We start from the raw sequence: 15,778 nt of genomic DNA, 5'->3' as shown, positions 1-15,778 counted from the left end.
GGCACAGTGTACAAGTATACTGTATATTGTGGGGAACAGTGTAGCGGTATACTGTATATTGTGGAGCACAGTGTAGCGGTATACTGTATATTGTGGGGCACAGTGTAGAGGTATACTGTATATTGTGTGGCACAGTGTAGAGGTATACTGTATATTGTGGAGCACAGTGTAGCGGTATACTGTATATTGTGGAGCACAGTGTAGCGGTATACTGTATATTGTGTGGCACAGTGTAGCGGTATACTGTACATTGTGTGGCACAGTGTAGGTTATATGTGTATAACAAACATATTTCACATGAAAACTTACAATTACTTGGCTTGGTCCTTGGGGATCTCGGACGCCACTTCCACACTTTGGCCGGGGGCTCGGCGAAGCTGATGTTGTGTTTTATCCTAATGAGAAAAATTTTATAATAAGGATTTGGAGAAGGGGCAGAGGGATAGCAGAGCAGGGAGAGGCCCCCATATAAAATACCCCTCCTTTGTGGCCTTAGTAGATGCCCCTATAGTGCCCCCCCATCATGTGCCAGTAATAACAGGCCCCCCCCATTATGTGCCAGTAATAACAGCCCCCCCATTATGTGCCAGTAATAACAGCCCCCCATTATGTGACAGTAAAAACAGGCCCCCCATTATGTGCCAGTAATAACAGCCTCCCCTCATTATGTGCCAGTAATAACAGGCCCCCCCATTATGTGCCAGTAATAACAGCCCCCCCCCCCATTATGTGCCAGTAATAACAGCCCCCCATTATGTGCCAGTAGAAACAGGCCCCCCCCATTATGTGCCAGTAATAACAGCCTCCCCTCATTATGTGCCAGTAATAACAGCCTCCCCTCATTATGTGCCAGTAATAACAGCCCCCCCAATGTGCCAGTAAAAGTATTATATATATATAAAAAAAATAAACATTTATACTTACCTCCTTGGCAGCGATGCGATGCAGGCCTCTTCCGACCTGTGTCCTGCGCCGGCCTCTGATAGGCTGCTGGCCTAGTGCCTGCAGCCTATCAGAGGAACAGGGAAGGGACACACCTCTCCCCTGCTCCTCCGCACCGCCTTCTGTATCGATGTCCTGCCGCCGCCCCCGCCTCTGAGCAGCTCGGGGGGGGGGGGGCAATTGCTCCGTTGATTCCCCCCTGGATCCGCCACTGCCTGGGTTGGGGATCAACTGTGTAACCTAAAACCAAGAGCTGCACCCATTGCACAGGACCTCATACTGGTCTTAGCTAAAGTTTGAAGCACCAGGTGATGGGGACACCCAGGTACTGCAAAATTAGGCCGACTTGACATTTAGGAATTTGGGAAACTGGGTGTCCACCCGAGCTGTCACCCAACTTACCTAGAAACTTTCCTATAAAACCAGTTGCTTATAATTTCAAATAATTATAAAAAATCTGACTTCGGTACAAGTGCCTTCTGATCCTCGTGTTGGTACAAGAACTAAGTCAAAAGTCGTCAATCACCTACATTTCTGTAAGAGGATTCCTATTAGATATACTTACCTACTCCACCATATATCATTGTATGTCCTACACCAACGTTCCTAGACCCGTGACTCTCCAGCTGTTGCAAAACTACACCTCCGCAGGCTATTGGGACATGAAGGGGGCTGCAGTTTTGCAACAGCTGGAGAACCACAGGTTAGAAACCACTACTTTCAAACTACAACTCTCAGCATGCCTTGATAGCAGAGGATCCAGTGTTGCAGGATCAGACGCCACATCCCATAGCATTGATGGATACAAATGACACATTACAGTTATATTAAAAGTGCTTGAGCGAGGCCCATCTCTCATCGTCTCCAGGGTGGTCCGCTATATTTTAATAATTTATGTCTTATAAAAAAACTCCACACAATAGAAGCTCAGATCAAACTGTAACGTCTCGGTGAGATGAAGCCGCAGGAAGATAAGATCGGGGTGGAAGAATGTCAGTAGGGAACACTGTCTGCTCCGATACAGAAAATATGCAGCATGGTGGTAGAGAAGAGAAGGGAAACTCTGTGCTTTAGTTTTTTTGGGGGCACGTGAAGAACATTTGGTTATTTATATAGTATTCATGTTTATGTAATGGAGTTTCATCCTGTTTGACCTGTAAAAACATTGTACCAATAATGTGAAAGGCGGGGGAAGTTGAAGAACTTCCATTAAAATATGATTGGTGAGGATTCTTTCTCCGGGACCTCAAAAGTTCAAAGAAAGCGGGGATCAGGCTCCACATTTCTATCTGAGAGGGGTGCAATTGACATGTAGGTCTATCCCTGCACCACATTCACCATCCAGCCTGAGCCACTGTGATAAATCTCATACCGGTCTAAGCTTACACCATCTATAGGATTAGTAAATAGGCAGTTAGTAACTGCTTTAATACTGCTCCTATGTCCAAGAATATAACTACTATAATACTGCTCCTATGTACAAGAATATAACTACTATAATACTGCTCCTATGTACAAGAATATAACTACTATAATACTGCTCCTATGTACAAGAATATAACTACTATAATACTGCTCCTATGTGCAAGAATATAACTACTATAATACTGCTCCTATGTACAAGAATATAACTACTATAATACTGCCTCCTATGTACAAGAATATAACTACTATAATACTGCTCCTATGTCCAAGAATATAACTATTATAATACTGCTCCTATGTACAAGAATATAACTACTATAATACTGCTCCTATGTACAAGAATATAACTACTATAATACTGCTCCTATGTACTAGAATATAACTACTATAATACTGCTCCTGTGTACAAGAATATAACTACTATAATACTGCTCCTGTGTACAAGAATATAACTACTATAATACTGCTCCTATGTACAAGAATATAACTACTATAATACTGCCTCCTATGTACAAGAATATAACTACTATAATACCGCTCCTATGTACAAGAATATAACTACTATAATACTGCTTCTATGTACAAGAATATAACTACTATAATACTGCTCCTATGTACAGGAATATAACTACTATAATACTGCCTCCTATGTACAAGAATATAACTACTATAATACTGCTCCTATGTACAAGAATATACCTACTATAATACTGCCTCCCATGTACAAAAATATAACTACTATAATACTGCCTCCTATGTACAAGAATATAACTACTATAATACCGCTCCTATGTACAAGAATATAACTACTATAATACTGCTCCTATGTACAGGAATATAACTACTATAATACTGCCTCCTATGTACAAGATTATAATACTGCCTCCTATGTACAAGAATATAACTACTATAATACTGCCTGCTATGTACAAGATTATAATACTGCCTCCTATGTACAAGAATATAACTACTATAATACTGCCTCCTATGTACAAGATTATAATACTGCCTCCTATGTACAAGAATATAACTACTATAATACTGCTCCTATGTACAAGAATATAACTACTGTAATACTGCTCCTATGTACAAGAATATAACTACTATAATACTGCTCCCTATGTACAAGATTATAATACTGCCTCCTATGTACAAGAATATAACTACTATAATACTGCTTCTATGTACAAGAATATAACTACTATAATACTGCTCCTATGTACAGGAATATAACTACTATAATACTGCCTCCTATGTACAGGAATATAACTACTATAATACTGCTTCTATGTACAAGAATATAACTACTATAATACTGCTCCTATGTACAAGAATATAACTACTATAATACTGCCTCCTATGTACAAGAATATAACTACTATAATACTGCTCCTATGTCCAAGAATATAACTATTATAATACTGCTCCTATGTACAAGAATATAACTACTATAATACTGCTCCTGTGTACAAGAATATAACTACTATAATACTGCTCCTATGTACAAGAATATAACTACTATAATACTGCCTCCTATGTACAAGAATATAACTACTATAATACCGCTCCTATGTACAAGAATATAACTACTATAATACTGCTTCTATGTACAAGAATATAACTACTATAATACTGCTCCTATGTACAGGAATATAACTACTATAATACTGCCTCCTATGTACAGGAATATAACTACTATAATACTGCTTCTATGTACAAGAATATAACTACTATAAAACTGCTCCTATGTACAGGAATATAACTACTATAATACTGCCTCCTATGTACAAGATTATAATACTGCCTCCTATGTACAAGAATATAACTACTATAATACTGCCTCCTATGTACAAGATTATAATACTGCCTCCTATGTACAAGAATATAACTACTATAATACTGCTCCTATGTACAAGAATATAACTACTATAATACTGCTTCTATGTACAAGAATATAACTACTATAATACTGCTCCTATGTACAGGAATATAACTACTATAATACTGCCTCCTATGTACAAGATTATAATACTGCCTCCTATGTACCAGAATATAACTACTATAATACTGCTCCTTTGTACAAGAATATAACTACTATAATACTGCCTCCTATGTACAAGAATATAACTACTATAATACTGCTCCTATGTACCAGAATATAACTACTATAATACTGCTCCTATGTACAAGAATATAACTACTATAATACTGCCTCCTATGTACCAGAATATAACTACTATAATACTGCTCCTATGTACAAGAATATAACTACTATAATACTGCTCCTATGTACAAGGATATAACTACTATAATACTGCTCCTATGTACAAGAATATAACTACTATAATACTGCTCCTATGTACAAGAATATAACTACTATAATACTGCTCCTATGTACAAGAATATAACTACTATAATACCGCTCCTATGTACAAGAATATAACTACTATAATACTGCTTCTATGTACAAGAATATTACTACTATAATACTGCTCCTATGTACAGGAATATAACTACTATAATACTGCCTCCTATGTACAAGATTATAATACTGCCTCCTATGTACAAGAATATAACTACTATAATACTGCCTCCTATGTACAAGATTATAATACTGCCTCCTATGTACAAGAATATAACTACTATAATACTGCTTCTATGTACAAGAATATAACTACTATAATACTGCTCCTATGTACAGGAATATAACTACTATAATACTGCCTCCTATGTACAGGAATATAACTACTATAATACTGCTTCTATGTACAAGAATATAACTACTATAATACTGCTCCTATGTACAGGAATATAACTACTATAATACTGCCTCCTATGTACAAGATTATAATACTGCCTCCTATGTACAAGAATATAACTACTATAATACTGCCTCCTATGTACAAGATTATAATACTGCCTCCTATGTACAAGAATATAACTACTATAATACTGCTCCTATGTACAAGAATATAACTACTATAATACTGCTTCTATGTACAAGAATATAACTACTATAATACTGCTCCTATGTACAGGAATATAACTACTATAATACTGCCTCCTATGTACAAGATTATAATACTGCCTCCTATGTACCAGAATGTAACTACTATAATACTGCTCCTATGTACAAGAATATAACTACTATAATACTGCCTCCTATGTACAAGAATATAACTACTATAATACTGCTCCTATGTACCAGAATATAACTACTATAATACTGCTCCTATGTACAAGAATATAACTACTATAATACTGCCTCCTATGTACCAGAATATAACTACTATAATACTGCTCCTTTGTACAAGAATATAACTACTATAATACTGCCTCCTATGTACAAGAATATAACTACTATAATACTGCTCCTATGTACAAGAACATAACTACTATAATACTGCTCCTATGTACAAGGATATATGTACAAGAATATAACTACTATAATACTGCTCCTATATACAAGAATATAACTACTATAATACTGCCTCCTATGTACAAGAATATAACTACTATAATACTGCCTCCTATGTACAAGAATATAACTACTATAATACTGCTCCTATGTACAAGAATATAACTACTATAATACTGCCTCCTATGTACAAGAATATAACTACTATAATACTGCCTCCTATGTACAAGAATATAACTACTATAATACTGCTCCTATGTACAAGAATATAACTACTATAATACTGCTCCTATGTACAAGAATATAACTACTATAATACTGCTCCTATGTACAAGAATATAACTACTATAATACTGCTCCTATTATTATTCTCTTTCTCGGGAAGGTGATCTGGTTACTATATGTCCTCTTAGGCGTTGCTCATTTGTAGCATCATTGATGGACATATCTGTGTTAATTGTAGGTGATGATTTTCCTCTCAGTCGTTTGCTCTCAGGATCCATCCAGAGTCAATGCCTCAATGTTACAGAACATTAAATATTATCCTTTTAGAAGAAATTCCTTGAATATTTTGGGAGAAGGATGATTGTGGTTGTAGTGAGGGATGACTCATGGCAAATTCTGTAAGGTGGGAGAAGAGGGTTTGTACAGGATTAAACATGGCTGCCGTGCTCTTAAAGGAATTGTCTTGGACATATCCCCATTTTCACCCCAACAGCCCCCCTGATATGAAATGCTCTGATGCTCTGAATTGCGCAAGGCAAAGGCATTTTTTGGAGATCCGGTGACGTAGCGGGCTCTCCATGGGGACTGCCAGGCGTAGGCTTCGACCCAGCAGTGAGCCCGGTGACGTCATCGGCACTGATGGTCGGGCTTTAGTGAAGACCTAGCCTGTAAAATGGTTAGGGCTGTGCTAAAGACTGCCCATCAGAGCAGGTAACGTCACCGAATACACTGATGGGCGGAAGCCTCCCTTTATATGTGGCCCTTTCTATATGACGCTTTAGATATCGCTCTTCATACAATGTGACCTTTTGGGTCTGACTCTTTTCCCTTTTATATTCACCCTTTACATATCGCCCTCTCTGTATGTGACCCTTTCCCCTTTATATTGACCCTTTATATGTAGCCCCTTCTGTATGTGACCCTTTTCGCTTTATATTGACCCTTTATATTGACCCTTTATATGTAGCCCCTTCTGTATGTGATCCTTTCCCCTTTATATTGACCCGTTATATGTAGCCCCTTCTGTATGTGACCCTTTCCCCTTTATATTGACCCTTTATATGTAGCCCCTTCTGTATGTGATCCTTTTCCCTTTATATTGACCCTTTATATGTAGCCCCTTCTGTATGTGACCCTTTTCCCTTTATATTGACCCGTTATATGTAGCCCCTTCTGTATGTGACCCTTTGACTCCGCGTTCGCTCTCGCTATCTCTGGAGTCACTTACATCTCATTAGTTGCCGGTAACTCTAGAGCACGTCAGCCATTTCTCCTAGAGATTTCCGCGGCCTCGTATATTCAGACTTGGTGGCAGCTCATAAATTGATGCATATTAAATATGTCTTGTTTTGTCCCGAACAGGAACCGAGCTGACAGTTGACGCTGATTTACGGCCTACCTCACCGTGGAGCGCTTCAAGTGACCTCGACAAAGGTGCGTCCCATCAGCCGGCCCCATCCGCAGGCGGCTGTCTTCATCTCGTAATCGCTCTGACATCTAAGTAGTAATATCTTTGGTGATTTGACGGGAATTATTTTTTTCCTTTTTATAAAATGTTCCACATGGTGAAAATGTTTCAAGATGTCTCGTACCTCGCGAGGCCTGCACTGTGTTACGGAGATCACTGGTACCATTGGGCGGGTTGTCGCTGGGGCACATTTATAATTGAAGTAATTACTTATGAACCGCCGGCTGCGCAGTCATCACCTGCTTGGTAATTTGCGTCCCCCCCCCAGTGGAGCCTCGGTGCTTACGGTCGATCTGCCTCATGTTCTTCTTAGGGGCAGACAAGCCTTTGTTCACACCTCTAGTTACCAGATCGTTCTTGCTAATGAATGAGCTTCAGATTTGCACAGCAGCACAGAGCTTTTCAGGAGAGGAGTGTGCTGATGGAGTGGAAGGCCGGTCTACTCTGGGATGATGGTAAAGAGGACTGGGCTGCATGTGATGGGGACCATAGTTGACAGCAGTGTGAAGAAACAGGCAGGGCTGACCACAAGGGGGCAGTGTTTGTGCAAACTAACCCCAAAGCGGGTGGTCCTGGGTGCAAGATACACATTTCATTGTCAACACTAATCGGGTCCTTGAGACCCCCAGCGATCAAGAAATCTGAAGTCCCGGAGTCCCCCTTGAGATTACATTGGTCGCATGCTCTGGGGTACTGAAAATTTATAAAAACTGTCTGAGGGTGCGACCACACGGCACGGGCGCGCTGCAGTTGCGACCAGCCACACAACTAATTAGGGCCGCACTGTTTAGTCGGGCTGCATTGTCAATAACCGTGCGGTTTTGGGGGTGCCACACAGCCATTACCGAAGCAGACCGCCTAAACAGTGTGTCCTTATTATTTAGAGCCCACTGTGGCTGGTGTGGCTGCACGATACCGCAGTGGGTTACCGTATATGTTGACGGATACCTCAGACTGATGTGGCGTCCGTCACCACAGAGTGCCATGGTGAAAAGAAACGTGTACATTAATGTATACTTATTTATATTGTTTTTGCAAGACTCTGCAGGATAGAAAAACGTGGTACAACGTGCAGGATAGAAAAACGTGGTACACTATCCTTCCTGCAAAGTCCAGCAAAAAAATGTCTACATTAACATATAAGTTTTAGTTTTTTTCCACAATGAAACTCTAGGGTGACAGATCCCGCTGTATGACATTGGTCTGTGGCATCTGTCAGAGCTGAACCCAGACATATCCCCTTCTTCCCCAACTCAGCCCCTCCGATATAAGCATAGCAGCATCCGATGCTCCCCTTTGCCCTTCACCGAAATGGCCTTCTCTGGAGATCCGGTGACGTATCGGGGCTCTCCATGGGTAAACTAGGCAGAGGCTTTCTCCTAGCAGTGAGCCCGGTGACATCACCGGCACTAATGGGCGGGCTTTAGCGCTGCCCTAGCCTGTAAAATGGCCAGGCCAGCACTAAAGCCCACCCATCGGTGCCGGTGACGTCATCGGCAACACTGCTAGGCGGAAGCCTCCACCTAGCAGTGTCGAAAGGCAAACAAACAGGGCGAGGAAACCTGCTCCGATGCTCCACTCAGAGGGGCTGCGTCTGGGTTCAGCTCTGCACGCGGACAACCCCTTAAATATATTTCAGGGGCTGTTCGCATCTAGTGTTTGCTGTACGTCAAGCGGATATGTTTAGCTATACAGTAACACAAACGGATGCAATTTTTTTAGGTATACATTTGATGGATGTGCGAACGTTTCAATACGTTTGTGTCTGGGGGTTTTTTAAACAAAAAACGTATACGATTTTGTGCACCATAGAAAAGCGTGGTATGCTTTTGGGTACTAGTCAAGTCAAACATGGGTACGTTTTCTATTGTGGCAGATTGTGTCAAAGAAAACGGATCCGTCCCAACCCCATGTTGCGGTTTGCTCTCCGGTCTGGGAACGCAACTAAACGGAATGGAATTCATTTTGGAGCGCTCCGTTCTGTTCAGTTCAGTTTTGTCCTTATTGACAATGAATGGGGACAAAACGGAAGCGTTTTTTTCCGGTATTGAGCCCCCTATGAAGGAACTTAATACCGGAAAACTAAAACGCTAGTGTGAAAGTAGCCTAATACGTTTCTATACGTTTTTTTTCTGCAAATGTATCCGCTTGAAGTACAACGAAAATGAGATGTGAACAGCCCCTTGAACGTATGACAGAAACGTGATGTGAACCCCCCTAAGACAGGGTCCAGCAGCCTCTGGCGCTCCAGCTGTTAGGAAACTACAACTCCCAGTGTGCTCGATTCTCTTCTATGGAAGTTTTGAGAACAGCAGAGCAAATGTTCATGCTGGGAGTTGTAGTCTCACAACAGCTGGAGTGCCGGAGGTTGCTGAACCTCTGCCCTAAGAGATGAAAGCTGCGTGTGATGTGTGTTTCTATACTTGATATTAATGGGAAGCGGGCCTGGTGGCCTCAAAATCTCTCAGTAGTGCAGCCTCAGGCTTCGGCCTGTAACTAATCTATAGGGCATCTTAAAACTTACTGTTGGTTCTGCAGATATGAGTGACCTTTGGGCTCGGGATGTCCCTGCAGTACAATGAGCAGCCGGGATCCGCACTGAATACAGGCCATTGTTCTTGAATTTGCCGCCACGGCCGACCCGGCGAGTCAACTTTCCCTCCAAAGACTGGCTTCTTATTGCCTCATAAATCCGCCACATGTGGAAGTGACCTAATCCGATAGTGAGAGCGGGTCACGACTCCCTGACACACGTCAGGTACAGGTGGAGCAATTTCCCTGCCTTTGATTGACAGGTGGAAATTGGACGTCGCACTGTGATGTAATAATATCCGCGGGAGAAAACGTATTAATTATAACAGGAGAAAAGACGTGTTTCATGTTCCGCCTCCTGCTTCACAGTGTGTAGAAATATCGGGGGTCATTTACTATCAGATATACGACAGTTTTCTGGAGTATATCCATCGCAGATTGAGGCGCCGCTATCTGCGAATTTTCCCTGCTCGCGTCATGTCTAAAAAAAAGTGGGCTTGGCGTGGGTGGGGACGGGCCAGGAGGACCGTCTCATTTATCATTTTCTACGCCTGTTTTAAGTGTAGAAAATGATCTATATGTAAGACAGCGAGGAAGCCGTCCTACATGTAGACTGGCGGCGGATGCCGGTGCCTCTTCATAACTTCGGTGGATCCACCAACGCCAAACGCAGAGATTTTTTTTAAGACAGGGTGTATAATGCTGGTCTTAATAAATGACCCCCATCATGTTCTATATTACAAGACTATCTCTGAGATTTTCTTAAAATCCCTTTGAATTTGATTTAAAGGGGCTCTATCACCGCACGGGTTTTCTTTAGGTTAGTTCTTCTGTTCAGTCTTCAAGTCAAGATTAAAATGGCTGCAACAAAATGGTCACATGGTAGTCAGTAAATTTGGGACATTTAATAATCCCCGCCCAGAGGAACAACCAACCCCACAAAGCACCGCCCACAAATGGCCCATTTGTCTGGACGGTCTCGAAAAATTAGGGACCATCCCTGAAAAATGTGGGACTTCTGGCTACGATGAAATGCAAATAAGGCGCTCCGAAGAATTGAGTCCCATTGGGCATGTTGAAATCCAACAGGCCGAACCTTCTTTGCCCCAACATCCGCCATCGGGGGGGTAAATTCTGACATTCCCATTAGATGGCCTCCCCTTTAATCCATATAATCTGGATCGCTCCAGCAGTGATTCTGTTTCTTTCCAAACTTTTGAACTTTTTATCCATCACTTTAAATCTTGTGTTAATAAATGACTTCTATCCAATAAACTGGAACACAAACAGAGGCTTGAACGCCCAATTAACCTTTTTATTCCCCCTCCCCCAGTCATCCTCAGCCATTTACTAAATCACTCCCAGCGAGGCCTGCGTGCGACCCCCCCCCCCCCCCCCGGCCCCCCCGGGGCCCCGAGCACTAAATTACCAGCAGTTTATTTAAACATTATTGTAGATGCAGAACATTTACTCCTTTTGTTTTCTTTTCCATAGGAGTCGAGGAAACAGCATTTTATATGATAATTTATTTATTTTTTTACTACCGGTCTATGAATATTTATAGGGCGCACAATACTGTATCGCAAATCACATGTTTTCCAGGACTGGAGACCCCGAGTGAAATGTAATTCTCCTGGGATCCATTCATCTCAAACTGTGCGGTCGTAAATAACTAATTAAACACATTATATTAATAATGCCTGCCGGGCTCGCCAAACACTTTTTTTTTTTTTTTTGTTCTTCGGAGACGTTAAGTGATGAAGAGGTCAAGAGACTTGTCCCATTATACCTTTCTGCTTGAAGTCATATGACACTGCTGTTAGCCAGACGCTTAGCAGGTAAACTTTAGGCTAATGGAAGCCGAAGTCAATGAAAGCCATATGTCTTAGTGTCAGAATAGTTGGCGTTTTTGAACTTTTTGCCATTAAATTCTCTCCATTCCATAATGCCCAGCGCTAATAGAGCCTAAGTATCCCCTGATCCACAGCACGCAGACATTTAAGATCTTGTTCTGCCCGTGACATGTATACATATATATGCAATAGGTGTCAATTTTGCAAGTTGTTTATAGTCTTCATTTAGTTTATGGTTTAAATGCAATTGACCCAAACTCACATACAATATAACATATTATGGTATATTGGTTTCTTTTTATCGCAGTTGAATCCCAGTCTTACTTACTGTTACAGAGCTCCAAAGTCCCTGCACAGACATGATACAATTTTGGCTGCCTGCTGTTGCCACTAGAGGGAGCTGTCTGCATACTGTGCTATTGTTCAGTTCAATGTGTACACGGGGATGCTCAACCTGTTGCAAAACTACAACTCCCGGCATGCCCTTATAGGTGTAGGCTGTCCAGGCATGCTGGGAATTGTAGTTTTGCAACAGCCGAAGGGCCGCAGGTTGGGCATCCCTGGCGTACACACTATTTAGTAAGTTCCTAAGCTCCCCCTAGTGGTGGCAGAATTTTATCATCATTAACTCTTAGATCTATACAGTGCCCTACCTTCTATGAAGGAAGACCAAGAGACTGCTCTTGCTCTGTGGCCTGGGGACCAGCGCTGAACTCCTTCTTTTGGTCCCGACATAAAGCAATTGGCATTTTCCTGAAGTCTGTACTAGAGGGAGCATAACGAAAAGAGATTTGTACAACTTCCATTCATTTCAATGGTAACTGTATACATTCTTTTGCACTGAGCTCCCCCTTGTGGTGACTGCAGGCAGCTACTTTTATAATACGCTGTGTGAGCGGAAGATTTATTTTTGCAAAAAGTACATTCAGAAATACAGGCGTCGTAATGGGCGCCATATTTATGAAGTGCTGACATAAAAGTTAGGTAAAGTCAGGGAGCGCTACTTTTTTTTAAAGTTTTCTTTTGTATAATTTTCTTCCACATAATAAAAAAATTACATTTGTGACAAATCTCTGATTTGTTCCCTCTGCTGGGAACGAGGGTCTTATGAATGGAGGCGCCATGGAGCATGCGCACTGCCGCTCCATTTATCTCTATGGGACTGCTGGAGATGGCTAAGTACAGGGCATGGCTATCTCCTGCAGTCCCATGGAGAGGAATGGAGCGCCAGCGTGTATGCTCAACTCATACATTATCAGACCCCCGCGATAATGTTCTTATAGCCATTCTGTGAAAAGGAGATAAGGGTAAATCTGGGGACAGTCCCTTTTAATGCTCCGTTCTAGGTACTAAGGAATAATGCCTTCTTATTTTCATTTGCATTTGTCTTGCAGTACCACATTCCGCCACTAGTAGCTATAATACTACCTATAGGACTGAAAAAGTATGTACATTATGGGATGATCAGAATGCCCTTAAAGGGATTGTCTGTTTTGGTCAATTGCTTTTTGAATCTCCCAACCAAGGGAACCCTAGCAATCGGCTGAGATCCGCAAAAGAACCCAGCTGTAAGTAGTCATTTTCCCCGCAGCGCCACTACAGGACAAATGAGGAATTACACAGTTCCCATTAAAGTCAATGGGCTTTATGTGTGATGCATGGTTTGTACTGAGACACTCTTTGTAGATGCTCTGGTCAACTCAATATTCCCTAAATTAGACAACCCTTTTAAAGACCCATCTATAGATAAGTGCTGCTGATCGGACTCAGTATTTTGTCTCTGGATGGAACTGCCCTTCAAATGCTTCTTCCCTGCAAAACACACCACGTAATAGATCGTTTAACCTTCTGTTAATATTTGTGTTATCATTTCATAAGAAGACCCAGATGGTCTGTACAGCTGCACATCCAGATGGGGTCCATCTCCAGCCGCTCCAGAGGAGTTTTGCAATAATACCCGATTGCAAACATTTATTAAAGAAAGGGGGGTGGGGGGGAAGCATAACCTTATACAACCTAATCGTGTTAGACAGATATCACATTAGCCTTTGTTTCATCAGGCCTCTCATGACTCTGATTGGGTATGTGCTGACTGCTAGATAATCGGAAAAGTTTGTCTCTGTGTGCATGTCAGGAATTCCCAGAGTCCGACTTCTGATACATGGTAGTGGGGGATAAATTATTACACTCGCTCCCCAATGCCCCTCGGGGGCTCCTCTGCCTGTCTGCGAGAGATAAGGAGAAATAACAGTCTAGAGAATGTGGAAAACACATGCCCCATATCCCAAAAGAATAGGAGTAATGGCCCTTTAAGATGGATCGGGCATTGTAACAATGTATTCCATTTCTTAAAAGGACAGTCCCTCGAAGTTTTAGGACGCGTCAAGTCTAATTTAAGGTTGGGAGAGGGACGGCTACTGGGGCCCATACAGGCCCTAAGGTCGGCCCTCTATGGGGAGCATATCACATGACCACTATGTCAACTGGCGCAGTTTCCTTTTTGACGCGGTATCTGCTAATTGGTCATTTAATATTGTGTCTTACATTTGTTTTAGATTTCATTCCGGTCCTAATTCGTTTGCTAAACTTTTGCTCTTGTTTCCTAATTCTCCCATGACTACTGAAAGGAGGTGTTCATATGGATTTACTTTCTTTCACTCCAATCCATAAAAAGTCATAATGGGACCAGTGGGTCGGTTATGGGGGGTGTAGAGCCGAGGTTACAGTCACGTTTGTTGGGGCCTAAAGGCTTTTTGCACCTTGGAGGACTATAAGGGTCCGGTAACTGTTAGGGGGCACAGGAGTTTCAAGCTGTGTAGAATTGGGCCCATCTGGGTCACCACCCTGGGACCTCATAGTACAGGTGGAATTCGGCCAATCTTTCCATGTTCATTGCAGATAAATATTAAGTGAGTGGACCCCTTTTCATCAGACCCCATCACACCACTGCTTGCTCTCCCCATGTTCATGTTGGTTTTCCATAGGTCCTACTTGGCCTTATCCCTTCCTCTGACACATTCCAACTGCACCCCACAACTTAATCCTTTGGGCAGGATCAGGGTATTACCCAGTTGAACATGGCCATATGTATCTATGGGGCCCAAAGGATTAACTTGAAGAACCTGGTCCTCCTCAATGCAAGACCTGTAACATTGCAGCCATTTATGACCCTCCTCAGGGACTGGTGAGCAGGTGTGACTGCGTCCTCTGCACCTCCTATAGATACACCCCCGAGGAGCATATAGATGGGGGGAAGTGCAGCTGATGCTACTTCTCCCCACAGGAACATTAGCAAATGAGAGAGGAACCGGTTCTAGGGCCGCACCATCATTCTCTCCTTCAGAGAGGCTGCAGAAAACATGCAGCAGGTCCTTCTAGCTGTAGGTGGGGTGGTGGAGGTGACAGGAGGGGACCTCCTTTCTATTTTTGCTTTTTGCCCTCCTTCCCCTTTGTGTATTCCACAGCAGCTGAGTCTAATTTGCGCAGACATGACCATTAGATTGCATGCTTTGCTGTTGCAGGGGCCGCTCCAGTCCAGCGCGGCGGCGGCGGACTCTGTCAGCACTATCTGTATACATAAAGGATAACAATGGGGTAGTCAGCAGTTATAAACTTGGGAACGTTCACCAATATCTGCAAAGCTCCCACAAAACACATCATAATTCAGCCTCATAATTCACATAACATATACTGTACACAGATACGAAACGCACGGGCTCCGACGCGCTCTCCAAGTAAAAAAAAACTAAACATTTTCTTAACAGAACGGAGATTTTGGAACATATTAAGAATAGGATCGGCTAAATAAAACGTCCTGCATTAGTTATGGCAGAAATCGATGAGTAATGTTTCCTGTATACGGCAATGTGGAGCATGTAACATGGGTGACAACTGTTTATGCTGCTACACGCTCCA

General features: G+C 42.1%; 1 protein-coding gene across 3 annotated transcripts in view; it reads left to right on the top strand.

The window, feature by feature from the left end:
• ROR1 (receptor tyrosine kinase like orphan receptor 1) overlaps positions 1–15,778 on the top strand; it is a 220,298-nt gene that overhangs the window by 136,470 nt on the left and 68,050 nt on the right. For 2 of the 3 annotated variants that reach the window (XM_040407575.1, XM_040407573.1), the window contains exon 2: positions 7,373–7,444. The exons of the other annotated variant lie outside the window; for it this stretch is intronic. In XM_040407575.1, the coding sequence (XP_040263509.1) occupies positions 7,373–7,444 (72 nt within the window). The remainder of the gene's footprint in view (positions 1–7,372; positions 7,445–15,778) is intronic. 3 annotated transcript variants of the gene reach the window in all.

The sequence above is a fragment of the Bufo bufo genome, chromosome 9 (assembly GCF_905171765.1).
Source record: "Bufo bufo chromosome 9, aBufBuf1.1, whole genome shotgun sequence".
In the NCBI taxonomy this organism is placed as follows: Eukaryota; Metazoa; Chordata; class Amphibia; order Anura; family Bufonidae; genus Bufo; species Bufo bufo.
Note: the sequence above shows the minus strand (reverse complement) of the source record. Positions and strands in the feature narration are given on the sequence as shown.